Source organism: Archocentrus centrarchus, chromosome 21 (genome assembly GCF_007364275.1).
Source record: "Archocentrus centrarchus isolate MPI-CPG fArcCen1 chromosome 21, fArcCen1, whole genome shotgun sequence".
In the NCBI taxonomy this organism is placed as follows: domain Eukaryota; kingdom Metazoa; phylum Chordata; class Actinopteri; order Cichliformes; family Cichlidae; genus Archocentrus; species Archocentrus centrarchus.
Genome location: NC_044366.1, coordinates 32,538,032 through 32,555,237, shown reverse-complemented (window position 1 = coordinate 32,555,237; position 17,206 = coordinate 32,538,032). Strand labels below are relative to the sequence as shown.

At 44.7% G+C, this 17,206-nt stretch overlaps 1 protein-coding gene across 1 annotated transcript; it reads right to left on the bottom strand.

The window, feature by feature from the left end:
• Positions 1-830: 830 nt before the first annotated feature.
• On the bottom strand, positions 831-2,127 carry LOC115801096 (trace amine-associated receptor 13c-like). Its single transcript, XM_030758806.1, has 2 exons — positions 1,955-2,127; positions 831-1,647 (listed from the first exon to the last, which is right to left on the bottom strand). The coding sequence occupies exons 1-2, from the start codon at positions 2,125-2,127 to the stop codon at positions 831-833; spliced, it is 990 nt and encodes a 329-aa protein (XP_030614666.1).
• Between the last annotated feature and the right edge of the window lie 15,079 nt (positions 2,128-17,206).

The following is a 17,206-nucleotide window of genomic DNA, read 5'->3' as shown; positions in this document are numbered from 1 at the left end:
ATGCTTCTGTATAACACACACCAATGAGCTAACTATATTTACTAGGTTAATATTATCCCCACCAACTCAAATGTGATGCAGTTTTATATAACAATTAAAAATAAGATTACAACTATTAATCTTTTAAAAAATATTGCTTTTTTAAACTTATTACTTTTGTTCTGAGCTTATCTGTTGTCTCTCCTGCTGCCACATTCTTATCCTTTGACTCTGACTGAGAATATTTCTTGCAATATGTGAGGAAAATAGTTTATAATGATATTACTGAAAAAAAACCCCATTTAACCTTTTTCTTAAAGTACTAATAAATCAAAAAATATATGAAAAAAAATGATAAAAACTCTTCCATCTGGAGCAGCTCCAACAGTAAATGTAACTTGCGTATCAGTTTATTGGTATAAACGATAATTCAGTGCACTTCTCTTCTCTCCTCATAATTCCTTTCCTTTCTCTGGTATCAATAACAGTGACGCCACATGCAACAACAGGGGCATGAATGTTGATGTGCAGATGTGACCAGGTGTACATTTCATATATGTGTTGTTGCTTAGCGCTATGATTCAAGGTGTAGCACCTTCCCTCAGAGGAGGACTTTTATTGCATTACAAAATAAGAGACAAATGCGGAGGAAAACACACAATTACTATAAAAAATCTGACAAGATGAAAATAGTTATTGAACTGTGAAGTTACTATGCCCTAAATATGTAATAATTTCCATTCTTTATAATATACACAATAAGGAACACAATCCAAAGTTCTCTTTAAGAGGCAAAATGTATTATAACATCTGCTGACTCAGTTGTGATCATGAACAGCAGATTAGAGCTTCTACAGCATGCTGACCTCACAGGAGCCAGGCTGCAGTACCTGCAGAGTGACAATTAGTTTCACAGCTTTTCTAAACCAGGGGTAGAACATAGCATAGATCAAAGGGTTAAGAAAGGAGTGAAAATCAAACAGATAGAACACAATAGATGCAGATACACTATTGAGCAACTCTTCCCCTAAAAGAGAAACACAGTAATAAGGGCAGAAACATATCAGAAACACAAGAACAAGAACACCAAGAGTCCTGGCTGCTTTTAACTCAGATTTCTTTGGTGTTCGACTCACTGAGAGCTGCAGTGTGACAGCTGTAACATGAGAGCGCATGGCCCTGGCCTGAGACACGGCCACCACAAACACTCTCATATACAGAACTACAATGACAGTAACTGGAACAATAAAGGACAAAGCAAGATCAACAACTCCTGCAATGAAGTCAAGGAAAATTATACATTCTCCATAACAGGAATTATGCACGCCTGGTTGAATCAGATTATTTCCTACTATTAAATAGCAGTAAAAAACAGAGCAGAGCCAACACAGACAGACACAGAGTTTAACTCTTCTGTCAGTGATTCTGGTGGGGTAATGCAGAGGGTCACAAATAGCCACATAGCGGTCGACTGATATCAGCACCATGTTTCCCACTGAAACAGAGGGAAAAAAGAAGGATAGATAATTATACAGAGAACATGTGAGCTGACTGGAAAACCAGCAGGCTGTGTTTCGGAGGATATCTCCTGGCATAGACAGGAAACCAACAAGAAAGTCTGTGACCGCCAGAGAGAGGAGGAGGATGTTAGTGGGGGTGTGAAGCTGCCTGGAAAGAGATAGGAGAATGTAATTAATCCAAAAATCACCAAAATGAAAATATTCAAGCAACTATTACAAAGGAGATATTTTCGGCACCATAGACACTTAAAAGATACTGAGGTTGCAGCGGAAAGAATCTGAAGATTAATATAGGAGAAAGAATACAATTTGCGGTTTCTGGTCTGACATTTGCCCATCACTGTGCAACAGTATACATGTTAAAATGTAAGAGCAGCAAGACCATTAATTATTGGCTCAAACTGAGTCAGCCTTGTAAAGTTACAGCAGCAGTTTAAAAAAAGATGAATCTCTGCCTGAAGTGAGAGACTGCGATGATGACGAGCAGGTTGAGAGCCACAGTGAGCAGAGAAATTAATGGCATCAGAATTTGAAAGAGCACAACTTGAGACAGAGGAATTGTAGGCTTCTTGCAAGAGGTGTTGAAGAGTTGTGGAAAGCAGAGCTCTGCTCCACCCTGTGTATCCATATTCACAGACCTGCAGAGAGCTACAGCTCGGGCAGTGCAATAAACAGAATTAGTAACGTAACTGATGCTCTGATGCTCACACCTTCTCTTAACTCCTCCCCTCATCTTGCTCTCGATGTCTTTTGGACACTGATACCCCCTCCCCCCCATTCCTCTGTATCAATATGTTCATTAATTTTCCTACAATCCTACCTCTCTCACAATCTTCCATTTTCCTGATATACTGCATGTTGACTTCTTTAAACAGTTTTTTTCCTGCTTCAGTGCCAGCTGAACTGGCTTGGATCCCACAGAAGATGCTGTCCACCTCAGCTTGATTGCACGTTTTTTATTCATTCCAAACATATGTTTCAAAAATGAAAGGAAATTAATGAAGCAGCAAACAGGGAAACACAAAATCACATTAAATTTCTCTCCCAATAAACCACTGTAGTGGCATGGGTGGTGCAGTGGGTTCAGTGGGGTGGTGGCAGAGAGGTTGTCTCACTCAGCTGGCTAGCATCAACTAATTCTGTTGCTCCCTATGCATGCACAGTAGCACACCGGGATGGAGAGGGAGGAGAAGGAGACCTAAGTTGTGTAGTAACAGCAGCTGGAGATACTGCAGGCCCAGGCTGAGCGGCACACTAAGGTGCTGGAAAATCTGGTGGCTTGGCCTGAGTCTGGGGTTCAACTGCACCCAGTCACCACGATCTCCTCCATCACACTTCATAAAATGTGGAAGGCTGTTGATCCCCGGTCCTTCCTGGACATATTTGAGGCAACAGTCGAGGCATGCAAGAGGCTGGAGGCTGATTGGGTGGTGCGCTGCTTTCCCTGCTGTCTGAAGAAGCCAAGACAGCGGTGCTGAGTCTACCCCCGGCTGTGTGGGGCAGCTTCAAGCACATCCGTGTGGCGGTGTTGGACCAGTTGGGGTTGTCACCAGAGGAGCACCAGCGTCGATTCCGGGGCTCCCAGATGGAGGCAGGAGATCATCCCTTTGCCTACGCCCATCGGCTCGGGAATGTGGCAGCCAGGTGGCTGCAGTCGGAGCCATCCGATGTGGAAAGCTGACTAATGCAACTGGTGGTGCTTGAGCAGTTCATAGAGGGGCTCCCGGTGAGGATTACAGAATGAGTACGCTACCACAGACTAGTGAGCCTGGAGGCAGCTGTGACACTCACAGAAAACCAGCGTGTGGCACACTCAGAGGAGCCACTGGTGTGTTCCCAACAGATGGCAGGAAACTGGCCAACTCCAGCCCCAGTGAGGAAACTTCTCCCTGGCATCAACAAATCTGGAAAATTCCTGGTCTGCTCCTCAACCAGTTAAAACTAAATAAAGAAAAACCAGCTATTCTTTCTGTTAAAGATGCAACTGGTAACATTACTCACGACCCACAACAAAGACTTTTATGAAGCTTTATACTAATCACAGATTAATCCATCTGATACTGCTATTGAGGAATTTCTTAACAGTATAAATTTACCAAAACTAAATGATGAAGAGGTTGCAGCTCTGGACTCACCTCTTTCACTGGCTGAATTCCAAGAAGCCCTACAGCTTCTCCCAAATAAGAAAACGCCCCAGGTCCACATGGTTTTCCAGCTGAGTTTTATAACGAATTTTGGTCTGAGCTAGCACCCACTTTTTTCAGAATCGTGACTCAGATTCAGAATGATCACACACTATCTCCAAATATAAACTCTGCCAACATTAGCCTGCTTCTTAAACCAGGCAAAGACCCCACACTCCCATCCAGCTACCGTCCAATCGCTCTCATTAATGTAGACCTTAAAATAATTTGAAAAGTCTTTGCCAGAAGATTAGAAAATATTACTCCACTCATAATACATCCTGATCAAACAGGTTTTATCAAGGGTCGACACTCCACCAATAATACACACAGACTAATAAATAGAAACCACAGTTGTCTCTTTAGATGCAGAGAAGGCATTTGACTGGGTTAACTGGAAGTATTTATTAGCAGTTCTACAGAAATTTGAATTTGGTTCACCCTTCAGAATAATCTAATTAGAAATCCCAGTATTGGTAACAGATTTTCTAAATCTTTATACCCCTAAATTGTCATCAAAAATACATAAGCTATTATTAAAAATTAATGATACAATATCCCTCCCAACTGCAAAATGGGAGCGAGATCTTTCCATCAATAAATGTAGTCTGTTTGTAGCTCTGGAGGCCAGGCTTTCTGAACTGGAGACTCGGCTCCGCACCCTGGAAAATCCTGTATCTAGCCAGGCCCCTGTAGCGGGTGCGGACCATGGTAGCTTAGCCGCCGTTAGCTCCCCCCCAGCAGATCCCGAGCAGCAGGGAAAACAGGCCAGCGGGGTGACGGTGAGGAGGAAGCGTAGTCCTAAGCAGAAGCCCCGGGTACACCACCAACCTGTTCACGTCTCTAACCGTTTTTCTCCACTCGGCGACACACCCGCCGAGGAACAAACTCTGGTTATTGGCGACTCTGTTTTGAGAAACGTGAAGCTAGAGACACCGGCGACCATAGTCAAATGTCTTCCAGGGGCCAGAGCAGGCGACATTCATGGAAATTTGAAACTGCTGGCTAAGGCTAATCGTAGATTTGGTAAGATCGTTATTCACGTCGGCAGTAATGACACCCGGTTACGCCAATCGGAGGTCACTAAAATTAATATTGACTCGGTGTGTAACTTTGCAAGAACGATGTCGGACTCTGTAGTTTTCTCTGGGCCCCTCCCCAATCAGACCAGGAGCGGCATGTTTAGCCGCATGTTCTCCTTGAATCGCTGGCTGTCTGAGTGGTGTCCAAAAAATGACGTGGGCTTCATAGATAATTGGCAAAGTTTCTGGGGAAAACCTGGTCTTGTTAGGAGAGACGGCATCCATCCCACTTTGGATGGAGCAGCTCTCATTTCTAGAAATCTGGCCAAATTTATTAACCCTCCTAAAAACTGACTACCCAGGGTTGAGACCAGGAAGCAGAGTTGCAGTCTTACACGCCTCTCTGCAGCTTCTCTCCTCCTGCCATCCCCCCAAAACCCCATCCCCATAGAGTCGGTGCCTGCTCCCAGACCACCAAAATCCAAAGCTAAAATCAGCAAAAAACTATTTAAGCATAAAAATTCAAAAACAATAAATAATACAGCTTCATCAACTGCACCAAAAAATAAAACAATTAAATGTGGATTGTTAAACATTAGGTCTCTCTCTTCCAAGTCCCTGTTAGTAAATGATTTAATAATTGATCAACGTATTGATTTATTCTGCCTTACAGAAACCTGGTTACAGCAGGATGAATATGTTAGTTTAAATGAATCAACACCCCCGAGTCACAGTAACTGTCAGAATGCTCGAAGCACAGGTCGAGGAGGAGGATTAGCTGCAATCTTCAATTCCAGCTTATTAATTAATCAAAGACCCAGACAAAGTTTTCATTCTTTTGAAAGCCTGACTCTTAGTCTTGTCCATCCTAATTGGGAAAATCAAAAACATGTTTAATTTGTTATTATCTATCGTCCACTTGGTCCTTACTCAGAGTTTCTGTCTGATTTCTCTGACTTTTTATCTGATTTAGTGCTCAGTTCAGATAAAATAATTATAGTGGGTGATTTTAACATCCATGTAGATGCTGAGAATGACAGCCTCAACACTGCATTTCATCTATTGTTAGATTCAATTGGCTTCTCTCAAAATGTAAAGGAGCCCACCCACCACTTTAATCATACTCTAGATCTTGTCCTAACATATGGCATAGAAACTGAAGACTTAACAGTATTCCCTGAAAGCCCCCTCCTGTCTGATCATTTCTTAGTAACATTTACATTTACTTTAATGGATTACACAGCAGTGGGGAATAAGTTTTATTACAGTAGAAGTCTTTCTGAAAGTGCTGTAACTAAGTTTAAGGATCTAATTCCTTCATTGTTGTGCTCTTCAGTGCCATGTGCCAACACAGTGCAGAGCAGCTACCTAAACTCTGCTCCCAGTGAGGTCGATTATCTCGTCAATAGTTTTACATCCTCACTGCGTATAACTTTGGATACTGTGGCTCCTCTGAAAAGGAAAGCTTCAAATCAGAAGTGCCTGACTCCGTGGTATAATTCACAAACGCACAGCTTAAAGCAGATAACCCGAAAGCTGGAGAGGGAATGGCGTCTCACTAAATTAGAAGATGCTCATTTAGCCTGGAAAAAGAGTTTGTTGCTCTATAAAAAAGCCCTCCGTAAAGCTAGGACATCTTACTACTCATCATTAATTGAAGAAAATAAGAACAACCTCAGGTTTCTTTTCAGCACTGTAGCCAGGCTGACAAAGAGTCAGAGCTCTGTAGAGCCGAGTATTCCTTTCACGTTAAGTAGTAGTGACTTCATGGATTTCTTTACAAATAAAATTTTAGACATTCGAGAAAAAATTATTCATAACCATCTCAAAGATTATTCTTCATGTTCGGCTGCTTTCAGCACTGCTGGTATTTGTTTAGACTCTTTTGCTCCAGTTGATCTTTCAGAGTTAACTTCAATAGTTACTTCCTCCAAACCAGCAACATGTTTGTTAGATCCCATTCCTACTAGACTGTTCAAAGAAGTCTTTCCAATTATTGATGCTTCAATCTTAAAAATTATCAATCAGTCTTTATTAGTTGGCTATGTACCACAGGCCTTCAAGGTGGCTGTAATTAAACCTCTGCTTAAAAAGCCATCACTGACCCAGCTGTCTTAGCTAATTATAGGCCAATCTCCAACCTTCCTTTTCTCTCAAAGATTCTTGAAAGAGTAGTTGTAAAACAGCTAACTGATCATCTGCAGAGGAACGGTTTATTTGAAGAGTTTCAGTCAGGTTTCAGAATTCATCACAGTACAGAAACAGCATTAGTGAAGGTTACAAAGGATCTTCTTAGAGCCTCTGACAGTGGACTCATCTCTGTACTTGTCCTGTTGGACCTCAGTGCCGCTTTTGATACTGTTGACCATAACATTTTATTACAGAGATTAGAGCTTGCTATAGGTATTAAAGGTACTGCACTGCAGTGGTTTGAATCATATTTATCTCATAGACTCCAATTTGTTCATGTAAATGGGGAGTCTTCTTCACACACTAAGGTTAATTATGGAGTTCCACAGGGTTCTGTGCTAGGACCAATTTTATTTACATTATACATGCTTTGCTTAGGCAGTATTATTAGAAAGTACTGCATCAATTTTCATTGTTATGCAGATGATACCCAGCTTTACCTATCAATGAAGCCAGATGACACACATCAATTAGTTAAACTGCAGGAATGTCTTAAAGACATTAAGGCCTGGATGACCTCTAATTTCCTGCTTCTAAATTCAGATAAAACTGAAATTCTTGTTCTCGTCCCCACAAATCTTAGAAACATGGTGTCTAACCAGATACTTACTCTGGATGGCATTACTTTGGCCTCCAGTAACACTGTGAGAAATCTTGGAGTCATTTTTGACCAGGATATGTCCTTCAATGCACATATTAAACAAATATGTAGGACCGCTTTTTTGCATTTGCGCAATATTTCTAAAATTAGAAACATCCTTTCTCAGAGTGATGCTGAAAAGCTCATTCATGCATTTATTACTTCTAGGCTGGATTATTGTAATTCATTATTATCAGCCTGTCCTAAAAGCTCCCTGAAAAGCCTTCAGCTGATCCAAAATGCTGCAGCTAGAGTACTGACAGGGACTAGAAAGAGAGAGCAGATTTCTCCCATATTGGCTTCTCTTCATTGGCTCCCTGTTAAATCTAGAATAGAATTTAAAATTCTTCTCCTCACATACAAGGTCTTATATAATCAGGCACCATCTTATCTCAAAGACCTCGTAGTACCATATCACCCCAATAGAGCACTTCTCTCTCAGACTGCTGGCTTACTTGTGGTTCCTAGGATACTTAAGAGTAGAATGGGAGGCAGAGCCTTCAGCTTTCAGGCGCCTCTTCTGTGGAACCAGCTTCCAGCTTGGATTCGGGAGACAGACACCCTCTCTATTTTTAAGATTAGGCTTAAAACTTTCCTTTATGATAAAGCTTATAGTTAGGGCTGGATCAGGTGACCCTGAACCATCCCTTAGTTATGCTGCTATAGGCCTAGTCTGCTGGGGGGTTCACATAATGCACTGTTTGTCATTCACCGTATTTACTTTGTTTATACTCCACTCTGCATTTAATCATTAATTGATATTAATCTCTGGCTCTCTTCCACAGCATGTCTTTCTCTCCCCTCAGCCCAACCGGTCACGGCAGATGACCCCCCCTCCCTGAGCCTGGTTCTGCTGGAGGTTTCTTCCTGTTAAAAGGGAGTTTTTCCTTTCCACTGTCTCCAAGTGCTGCTCATAGGGGGTCGTTTTGACTGTTGGGTTTTCTCTGTATTATTGTAGGGTCTTTACCCACAATACAAAGCGCCTTGAGGCGACAGTTTGTTGTGATTTGGCGCTATATAAATAAAATTGAATTGAATTGAATTTAGTGATATTTCCACAGCTGTGGTCTTGACTGGTCTTGAAATAAAATCCAGAGTCCACAAGGTCCGAGTCCATGACAAGACCGAGACCATCAAAAAGCGGTCTCGAGACCAACACCGATCTCGAGTACTACAACACTAGAAGTGACTGGAGGCCTCTTCAAACAGTACAAAGTCACTAGCAGAGATGGGAGGAAACAAAGTAAAAATACTTTGCTGCTGTACTTAAGTAGAATTTTCAGGTATCTATACTTGAGTATCTGTTTTTCTTGTAGGAAGTAAAACTTTTTGCTTTTACTTCCTACATTTTAACACAAATATCTCTGCTTTCTGCTTCTTTTTTTTTTTTTTTGTATTTTCAAAACAGGCTTGTTACCCTCCAGTGGCCAAAAGTGGCCAATGGCATGATGCTCCCAGAGGAGTGGAATATGCTGATGCTGCAGCGGTCAGTCTCTGTTCTGAGACAGTAAGCTGCTGCGCTCAGAGGGTCGGCCTCATTAGCGACCACCTCTCTGTTAGCAGTTTGTTTGTATACAAGAAACAAGTTTACGACCAGTCAAGACCACAGCTGTGGAAATATCACTAAATTCAATTCAATTCAATTTTATTTATATAGCGCCAAATCACAACAAACTGTCGCCTCAAGGCGCTTTGTATTGTGGGTAAAGACCCTACAATAATACAGAGAAAACCCAACAGTCAAAACGACCACCTATGAGCAGCACTTGGTGACAGTGGAAAGGAAAAACTCCCTTTTAACAGGAAGAAACCTCCAGCAGAACCAGGCTCAGGGAGGGGCAGTCATCTGCCGCGACCAGTTGGGCTGAGGGGAGAGAAAGACATGCTGTGGAAGAGAGCCAGATTACTGTCCAATTTCTTTGTTAACATCTTTGCTTTTATTGGATGCAAAACGTACTGATTCAAATCCAACAAAGATTGCGCTCCTCTGCCTCTCAAAGGAGCACACCTCGTAGACTCCGCCCCGGCTAGGTCGCTGCTATTATCGCTGCTTACGCCTGTATCATTTCACCGCAGTTTGCGATCTACCACAGAGCACGGACAGTTTCATTCACAATGTGTACGTTTGGTCTCACTATGGTCATGCGTGTGCTGCATAAATCAAAATAACAACCGGCATGAACACGAAGAGAAGTAAGAGGGAAAATGAAGATCAAAGGAAAATTTCAGGCTTCCGATTCAAGCGGAGCATTTCCTCCACATTAATTCTCCATCGCTGTAACAGATTTCCGTCATTTGGAAAACAAAAAAAACCAAAAACGACCCTTTAACACGAGTGGATCGCTGAGATGTTTCTCCACGCCCCCACTTCTCTGTGCTGTGAGTGCATGTTTGAATGTGCGCGCGTGTGTTGTGCAGGGGATGTCAGCTGTAGCCACCAGAACAGACCTATAACCACAGTGTACTGGGGAAAGGGGGGCTGCCATTAGCACTAGCAATCGTTCGGTGCCCCCCCCCTTCAGTACAGAGGGGATCCGTCAAAATGTTTTTTATCAACCACCTGATCAGCAACATGAAGAACAGAGAATGGTAAATGGACTAGTTCTTATATAGCGCTTTTCTACTCAATCAGAGCACTCAAAGCACTTATACAACCTGTTTGCATTCACCCATGCACTCCCATTCATACAAGCACTTCCATCATTAATTAAGCTAAGTGCTTTTTTAATTAACTAGCATTCACACGCATTCATACTCCGACAGAACGGTCAGAGAGCAACTTAGGGTTAAGTATCTTGCCCAAGAATACATTGGCATGTAGCCTGGAGTAGCCAGGATTCGAACCGCTGACCTTCTGATCAGTAGGTGAGCTGCTCTACCTACTGAGCTACAGCCACGGAGCAGCTACAGAACTTTGTAGCTGCTCCATCCACCCTGTTTGTTTCACACAGAGAAACATCTGCAGTACGGAAGTTAAAATATGCTGATGAATTGTTAAAATGAAAAATTATTTCTTATCCAATTACTTGATTAATTGACAGAGTAATCAATAGAATACTTGATTACTAAAATAACTGATAGTTGCAGCCCTACTTGTATTCAGAAAGCCATAGTCAAACATTAGTTTTCAGCACCAGTAGAGCTATGAGAGGCCTTCAAGAATAAAATAACTACAGTTCCCAGCAAGATGATGTCACTTCCTATTGTTGCATTAAAAACGTGATAGTTTATGCTCACAACATGGTGGCTGATATTCAAATGTAGGAAATGCTTTTAGCAGCCGAGGAATCTGGATTATGTTTTTGTTGTGTATGTTTTTTTATGTGATTTCTGCAAACACAGTGGAAGGAAACGGCACTCTGGGACACATTAAATGCTTGATATATAAAAGTAACTTTTCTGGATTATATGCAAAAATTATCATTCTATCGATAAAGCCTGATTTAGAGTTCTGCATTGGTCCTTTGTGTATAACTGAAAATCCTCTCTGAACCAAACCTGACATGCACCTCGAGAAATGTAACTACACATCCAAAAAACCTGATTACTGCTTTCCAGTTACATCTTAGGCCCCATCACTCAATTAACAAGTGGGAGCGGCATTTAGCGGTTAGCATTAGCTTACTAATTAGCATTAGTGTTACCATGGCCACCACCAATGGTAACGGCAGAGAAGTAAGTTGTTTCTCTGCTGTTAGTACATTGAGCTAGTGGCGGGCAGATCGATCCTAATATCGATAATATGGATGCCAACGTTGGTATTGGTATTGATCAATATCAGAAGAAGAAGAAGAAGAAGAAACAGCCTTTATTGTCCCACAGAGGGGAAATTTGGGTGTAACAGCAGCCGCAGTTATTATAAATATAAATAAAGATATAATAATTCACACTATTAAGAAAAGAATATATATAAAATCAACAAACAATATTAACCTTAATACTACTAATAATAATAACACTATATACAATGTGCATGATGTGCCGGACTATTTACAGTATATTATATATTATCCTACATTGTGTAGGTTATTGTGGTTTTTGTTGGGAGCAGTGATGGTTATAAAGTCTTACAGCTGCTGGGAGGAAGGATCTGCGGTAACGCTCCTTTGTGCATTTAGGATGCAGCAGTCTGTCACTGAAGGAGCTCTCCAGCTCAGCAACAGTTTCATGCATGGGATGGGAGACCTTGTCCATCAGTGATGTTATTCTGTCTCCCACCACCTGCACTGAGTCGAGAGGACATCCTAGGACAGAGCTGGCTTTCCTGATGAGCTTGTCTATCCTCTTCCTCTCAGCTGTAGACAAGCTGCTGCTCCAACATACTGCTGCATAGAAGATGGCTGATGCCACCACAGAGTCATAGAAGGTCTTCAGGAGTGTCCCCTGCACTCCAAAAGACCTCAGCCTTCTCAGCAGGTAGAGTCTGCTCTGACCCTTCCTGTAGAGCGCATCAGTGTTATGAGTCCAGTCCAGTTTATTGTTTAGGTGAACACCCAGGTACTTATAAGAGTCCACTATCTCAATGTCCACTCCCTGGATGTTCACCGGTGTCCGTGTGGTGGGTCTGCGCCTGCGGAAATCCACCACCAGCTCCTTGGTTTTAGCGGCGTTGATCAGGAGGTGGTTCCGCTGGCACCAGTCCACAAAGTCCTGAGTCCACTGTCTGTACTCTGAGTCATCCTCACCTGTGATGAGGCCAACTATGGCAGAGTCGTCAGAGAACTTCTGCAGATGGCAGCGTGGGGAGTTGATGGAGAAGTCTGCAGTGTAGAGGGTGAAGAGGAACGGTGCCAGCACAGTTCCCTGTGGGGCCCCCGTACTGCAGACCAGCCTGTCAGAGACACAGCCCTGTGTCCTCACGTACTGTGGGTGGTCAGTGAGGTAGTCCAGTATCCACTCGGAGATGTGGTGGTCCACTCCTGACAGTTCCAGCTTGTCTCTCAGAAGTCCTGGCTGGATGGTGTTAAAAGCACTGGAGAAATCAAAGAACATGATCCTCACAGTGCTTCCAGGCTTCTCCAGGTGGGTCAGAGCTCGGTGCAGGAGGTAGATGATGGCGTCATCCACCCCGATGCCAGGCCGGTAGGCGAACTGCAGCGGGTCCAACGAAGACGACACCATGAGGCGTAGATGGTTGAGGACCAGCCTCTCGAGGGTCTTCATTAGATGCGATGTCAGGGCTACCGGCCTGTAGCTGCTAAGATCCTTTGGATGTTTGGTCTTTGGTACCGGTACCACACAGGAGGTCTTCCACAGTTGTGGTACTTTCCCCAGCTTCAAGCTCAGGTTGAACATGTATCCCATGATGCCACACAGCTGATCTGCGCAGCACCTCAGGAGCCTGGAGCTGATGCCGTCTGGACCAGCAGCCTTTCGCACCTTGATCTTACGTAGCTCCTTCCTCACATGATGAGTTGAGAGGGACAAGATGGAGGTGGGGGATGGGGGTTGTGAGATGGAGTCCTCAGAAGTGAAGGGGGTGGGTGATGGCTGAGAGCTGAGAGGTGTGAGGTCCCAAGAAGACGAAAGGTTGGCAGTCATTAAAGATGGTGGGGCTGACAGCAGGGGGGACTGGGCTGGGGGAGGGGTGGGTGGCTGGTCAAACCTGTTAAAGAACTGGTTCAGGTTGTTAACCCACTCTAAGTCTCCCACAACCCTAGGGCTTGGTTTGTGGCCTGAAATTGAGTTCAAACTCCTCCAAACCCCACTGATGTTGCTCTGCTGTAGCTGGTCCTCCATCTTCTTCCTGTAGATGTTTTTTCCATCCCTGATTTTCCTTCTCAGATCCTTCTGCACGGCTCTCAGCTCCTCCTTATTTCCTGATCTAAAGGCTCTCTTCTTCTCCTTCAGGAGAGCCTTTATTTCAGAGTTGATCCAGGGTTTGTTGTTTGAAAAACACCGTACCCTCCTGGTGGGCACAGTGTTTTCCACGCAGAAATTGATGTAATCAGTGATGCAGTCCGTGATGCTGTCGATGTCCTCCCCATGAGGGGCACAAAGCTCTTCCCACACAGTGGAGCTAAAGCAGTCTCTCAGAGCTTCTTCAGTCTCCTCAGACCATTTCTTCACTGTGTGTGTCACAACTGGTTCTCTGTGTACCAAGGGTTTGTACACAGGCTGGAGATGAACCAGGTTGTGATCTGAGCCCCCCAGGGGAGGCAGAGGTGATGAGCTGTATGCCTCCTTGATGTTGGCATACAGTAGATCCAGTGTGTTGGTATTCCTGGTGTGGCAGGTGACATACTGGGTGAAGGTGGGGAGAGTGGAGGACAGGGAGACGTGGTTAAAGTCCCCTGAGATCAGAAAGAGGGCCTGTGGGTGCTGTGTTTGGAGTCTGCTGGTAGTAGCATGGAGGACATCGCAGGCTGCAGCAGCGTTAGCAGAGGGCGGCACATACACAGTTATCACAATAACATGTGAAAACTCCCGAGGAAGATAGTGCGGTCTCATACCAACAGCGAGCAGTTCAATGTCCTTACTGCAGAGCGTCTCTTTGATGGTTAGATGTCTGGAGTTGCACCATCTATCGTTTACAAACACAGCCAGACCCCCGCCCCTCTTCTTACCACTCTCCTTGGTTCTGTCGGCACAGATCAAATGAAAGCCGTCCATGTTTATGTGTGAGTCCGGGGTTAGCTCGGTTAGCCACGTCTCCGTCAGGCACATGAGGCTGCTCTCCCGGTAGCTCCTTTGATGTCGCGTTAGCGCCGCCAGCTCGTCCACTTTGTTGGGAAGAGATCTCACGTTTCCCATGATGATGGACGGGATGACGGGCCTGTACCTTCTCCCCTGGCAACGACGACCTATGCCCGCACGTCTCCCGCGTCTCTTCCTTCTCAGTTCGCGGGGAATATCGAGTCGTTCAGCAGGAGTAGGCACAGCGGAGCGCCCGATGGAGATCAGCTGGTCCCGAGAGTAAACAATAGGAGCGTGGCCACTCTCGCAGTCTCCAAACATAAACACCATAAAAAGGGTAAATAAAAACAAAGTTTTCCAGAAAAAAGTCTGCTCCATCATGAGGAAAAAGAGCAGAAGATACAGAAACACAAAAACACATCTAATACTAAACAAAATGAGAAAAAACACGGAATTAGTGCGGAGCTGCTGAAACTGGCTGCCTGCTCGCGCGGCGCCGGAAGTATTGGGTATCAGTGTAATGAGATCGATACTTTGGCTTCAGTTTCTCTCCTGTATGCAGTGCTGCAGTTTCATCAAAGATGCAGGCTGACTGTCTAAGTGTCGCTCCTGTCACAGCACAGAGCACTTTGCTCCTCCCCTCCCCACAGTGTTTTGTTATACTGGCACGTGACACATAACATATTTAATTTGGGGAAAAAAAAAGGATTTTGGTATGAAACATTTAAATCAAATTTAAATTTAAATTTGTAGAAAATTAATGAACGAAGGAACATTTTTTATTAATTTTTCTTATTATACTGGAAAAAAAGTTTGTACACTTCATTTATGAAAAAAAAAAAATTCCAGACATCAGTGTTAGATTAAGATTAAGATAGTGTTTTATTTGTCACGTGCACAGTTATACACAGTACAATGCACAGTGAAATGTATTTTGTACCTGCAACCATATATACACACACACATATAAATAAGAAGAATAAAAATAAAAAAAGTAATTCACACTATACACTATACTCTATATACTATACACTATACACACTTTTATAAATTATAATATTTACATTGTGCAATAATGGTCCAGTTAGGGCTCAGAGTTGAGCAGACGGATGGCTTGTGGGTAAAAACTCTTCTTCAACCTTTCAGTCTTAGCCCTCAGGCAGCGGTAATGCCGGCCTGATGGGAGCAGAGAGAAGAGAGAGTGTCCGGGGTGGCTGGGCTGTTTTAGGATCTTCATGGCCCTCAGCCTGCACTGCTTGGTGTAAATGTCCTGCAGGTTGGGGAGGGTGGTTCTGATGGTCCGTTCAGCTGAACGAACCACCCTTTTTAGGGCCATGAAGTCCTGCTTGGTGCAGTTTCCCATCCAGGTGGTGATGCTCCCACGCATGATGCTCTCAATGGTGCAGGTGTAAAAGTTCCTGAGCACCTTGAGTGGGAGCTTGAAGTCTCTCAGCCGCCTGAGGAGGTAGAGACGCTGTCTGGCCTTCTTCACAGTGATGTTTATGTGATGAGTCCAGGACAGGTCCTGTGAGATAGTCACTCCCAGGTATTTGAAGGTGTCCACTCTTTCCACCTCAGCACCACTGATGACAAGTGGATGGTAGTCCCTCTGCTGCTTCCTGCTGAAGTCCACGATCAGTTCCTTCGTTTTGCTGACGTTGAGCAGGAGGTGGTTCTCCTGGCACCAGTTCTCCAGGCGGGAGACCTCTCTCCTGTAGGCTGTCTCCTCATTATGAGAGATTAGTCCCACAACAGCAGTGTCGTCAGCAAACTTGATGATGACGTGGCCTCGCAGTCATGGGTGTACAGTGAGTACAGCAGAGGGCTGAGCACACAGCCTTGGGGGGATCCAGTGTTGAGGGTGAGGGAGGATGAGGTGAGGTGACCCACTCGTACCACCTGTGGTCTGCTGGTCAGGAAGCTGTGAACCCACCTGCACAGGGATGGGCCCAGGCCCAGGTCCAGCAGCTTAGAGACCAGCCTGGAGGGAACTATGGTGTTGAATGCTGAGCTGTAATCTACAAACAGCACTCTCACATAGTTCCCCTTACCAGTGTCTATGTGTGAAAGGGTCTTGTGGAGGAGGAAGGATATGGCGTCATCTGTGGATCTGTCTGGCCGGTATGCAAACTGTAGTGGGTCGAGGGTGGTGGGCAGTGGGGAGGTGATGAATGTCTTGATGAGTCTCTCAAAACACTTCATCACCACAGAGGTGAGTGCTATGGGCCTGAAGTCATTGGGGCTGCTGGGGTGTGGTTTCTTTGGGACAGGGACTATGATGGACTTCTTAAAGCAGGTGGGAATCACACACAGTTTCAGTGAGAGGTTGAATATCAGTGTAAACACAGGTGCCAGCTGGTCAGCGCAGGTCTTAAGGACACGTCCACTAATACCGTCTGGTCCAGCCGCTTTCCTAGTGTTTACACGTCTAAACGCCCTCCTCACGTCGCGCTCCGTCACAGTGAGTGTCTCCGCCCCTCCGGCCGGGAGCGCAGCGGGCTGTCGGCTTCCCGACTCAAAGCGCGCAAAGAAGATGTTGAGTTCATCAGCCAGAGAAGCGTCGGCACTCACCGGGTGTGTGTGTGGTGCTTTGTAGTCCGTGATGGTGCGTAGTCCCTGCCACAGTCCCCTGGGGTCAGACTGTTGTAGTTGCTGTTCCAGTCTGCGGCTGTAGCGATGTTTAGCCTCTTTCACCGCTCTGCGGACGTTGTATGATGCAACCTTGTAGTCCTCCATGTTCCCAGAGGCGAGGCCGGAGTTGTAGGCAACGGTGCGGGACCTCAGGGCGTCGCGGACAGATTTATCCACCCACGGCTTCTGGTTGGGAAAAGTCCTGATGGTCCTCCTAAGTGAAGTGTCATCAACAACTTTCCCAATACAACTGTCCCAGTTGGTTGAATCCAACGCACCCTGCAGAGCGGCCTCTGTTTGATCAGACCACCGTGTCACTTCTCTCACAGCAGGGGGTTCCTGCCTGAGCCGTTGTTTGTATTTCGGCATGAGAAGGACAGCGGTATGGTCAGACTTCCCAAAAGG